Raw genomic sequence first — 1020 nt, 5'->3', positions numbered from 1 at the left:
TCAAAGAAAATTGGGCAGCGCGCACGCACAAGCTGTGCTGGCGCTGCGACCAGAGGGCACGAAAAAGCGTGTGCGGACGCACAGGTGGGTGCGGACGCACAAATCCCCTATTTCAGAAAATTCTTTCCTCTTCAAAGCTAAGGTTCCTACCCTTAGTATATCAACATACCCACCCCAAACCATTCAAATAAGCACAAATTCATAGTCCACAAGTAATACAACTTGAACAACTCAAAATTCATCAAATCAAACCTGAACTAATCATTATATCACAAAAAGGCAAACAAGGCAAACGACTATAAATAAGAGATAGAGTTGGATTAATGTCACCATGGTGGGGTGTCTCCCACCAAGCACTTTGGTTTAGAGTCCTAAGTTGGACTTGCATGGCTTCATTAATCACTTGAGAACTTCACCAAGGAGGTAGATCTCCAACTCCTTGGCATTTTTGGGTTGATTATGATAGAGCTTCACCCTATGACCATTGACCTTGAACTTAACTCCATTAGTGGGGTGAATCACTCCCACCACCTCATATGGCTTGACATCTACCACTTTAAATGACCCATCCCATCTAGACCTCAATTTCCCGGGCATGAATCGCAACCTTGAATTGTATACAAGCACTTCATCACCTATCTTGAAGTTCTTCCGCTTTATATTCTGGTCATGGAATGCCTTAGCTTTTTCCTTGTAGAACTGAGCATTTTCATATGCTTCCAACCTAAGGCATTCTAATTCTTTCAATTGGAGCTTACGCTCCATTCCCGCCCCCTTTAAGTCCCGATTGCAATTCTTTACCACTCAAAAGGCTCTATGTTGGATCTCAACTGGGAGATGACAGGGTTTCCCAAAAATAATACGGAAGGGGCTCATTCCAATTGGAGTCTTGTAAGCAGTCCTATAGGCCCATAATGCATCTCCCAGTCTAGAACTCCAATCCTTCCTCTGTGGGTTAACCACCTTCTCTAAGATTTGTTTGATCTCCCTGTTAGATACTTCCACTTGCCCATTGGTTTG

At 43.4% G+C, this 1020-nt stretch overlaps 1 protein-coding gene across 1 annotated transcript; it reads right to left on the bottom strand.

The window, feature by feature from the left end:
- On the bottom strand, positions 400-765 carry LOC107607390. Its single transcript, XM_016309352.1, has one exon. It carries the CDS (start codon positions 763-765, stop codon positions 400-402), a length of 366 nt encoding a protein of 121 aa, XP_016164838.1.

The sequence above is a fragment of the Arachis ipaensis genome, chromosome B07 (genome assembly GCF_000816755.2).
Source record: "Arachis ipaensis cultivar K30076 chromosome B07, Araip1.1, whole genome shotgun sequence".
Lineage (NCBI taxonomy): Eukaryota > Viridiplantae > Streptophyta > Magnoliopsida > Fabales > Fabaceae > Arachis > Arachis ipaensis.
Note: the sequence above shows the minus strand (reverse complement) of the source record. Positions and strands in the feature narration are given on the sequence as shown.

Coding starts and splice junctions, on each gene's coding strand:
- LOC107607390 (XM_016309352.1), bottom strand. CDS start 765: ATGGAGCGTAAGCTCCAATTGAAAGAATTAGAATGCCTTAGGTTGGAA.